Consider the following 418-nt stretch of genomic DNA (forward strand, 5'->3'; position numbering starts at 1 on the left):
TTTTTTTTTTTTTCTACTTTATGTTTCAGGCCAACCCTTTAAACTGGATCCCAAAATGACTCACAAGAAGTTGAAGATTTCCAATGATGGATTGCAGATGGAGAAGGAAGAAAGCTCTCTGAAGAAGAGCCATACTCCAGAGAGATTTAGTGGCACTGGGTGCTATGGGGCAGCAGGAAATATATTCATTGACAGCGGTTGCCACTACTGGGAGGTGGTCATGGGGTCCTCCACATGGTGAGTGGATCCAACTTTTCCTTCCCCCTGTTGTTAGGTTCCTGGGAGATTCAGTTTGATAGTATAAGTATAATACCAGTAAGTCAAGGTTAAAAGGCAAGTGATGGAAACCACTCTTAGAAAAACGTTCCAGTTTTTAAAAAATCAAATCATGTATGCCATTCTCCCAAATCATCCCATG

At 41.4% G+C, this 418-nt stretch overlaps 1 protein-coding gene across 1 annotated transcript in view; it reads left to right on the plus strand.

The window, feature by feature from the left end:
• Nucleotides 1-418, plus strand: part of LOC104982933 (probable E3 ubiquitin-protein ligase MID2) — a 7253-nt gene that overhangs the window by 2995 nt on the left and 3840 nt on the right. The window contains exon 2 of the mRNA XM_010832362.1: nt 30-237. Within this exon, the coding sequence (XP_010830664.1) occupies nt 30-237 (208 nt within the window). The remainder of the gene's footprint in view (nt 1-29; nt 238-418) is intronic.

This window comes from Bison bison, unplaced genomic scaffold (assembly GCF_000754665.1).
Source record: "Bison bison bison isolate TAMUID 2011002044 unplaced genomic scaffold, Bison_UMD1.0 scf7180017860989, whole genome shotgun sequence".
Classification (NCBI taxonomy): Eukaryota; Metazoa; Chordata; class Mammalia; order Artiodactyla; family Bovidae; genus Bison; species Bison bison.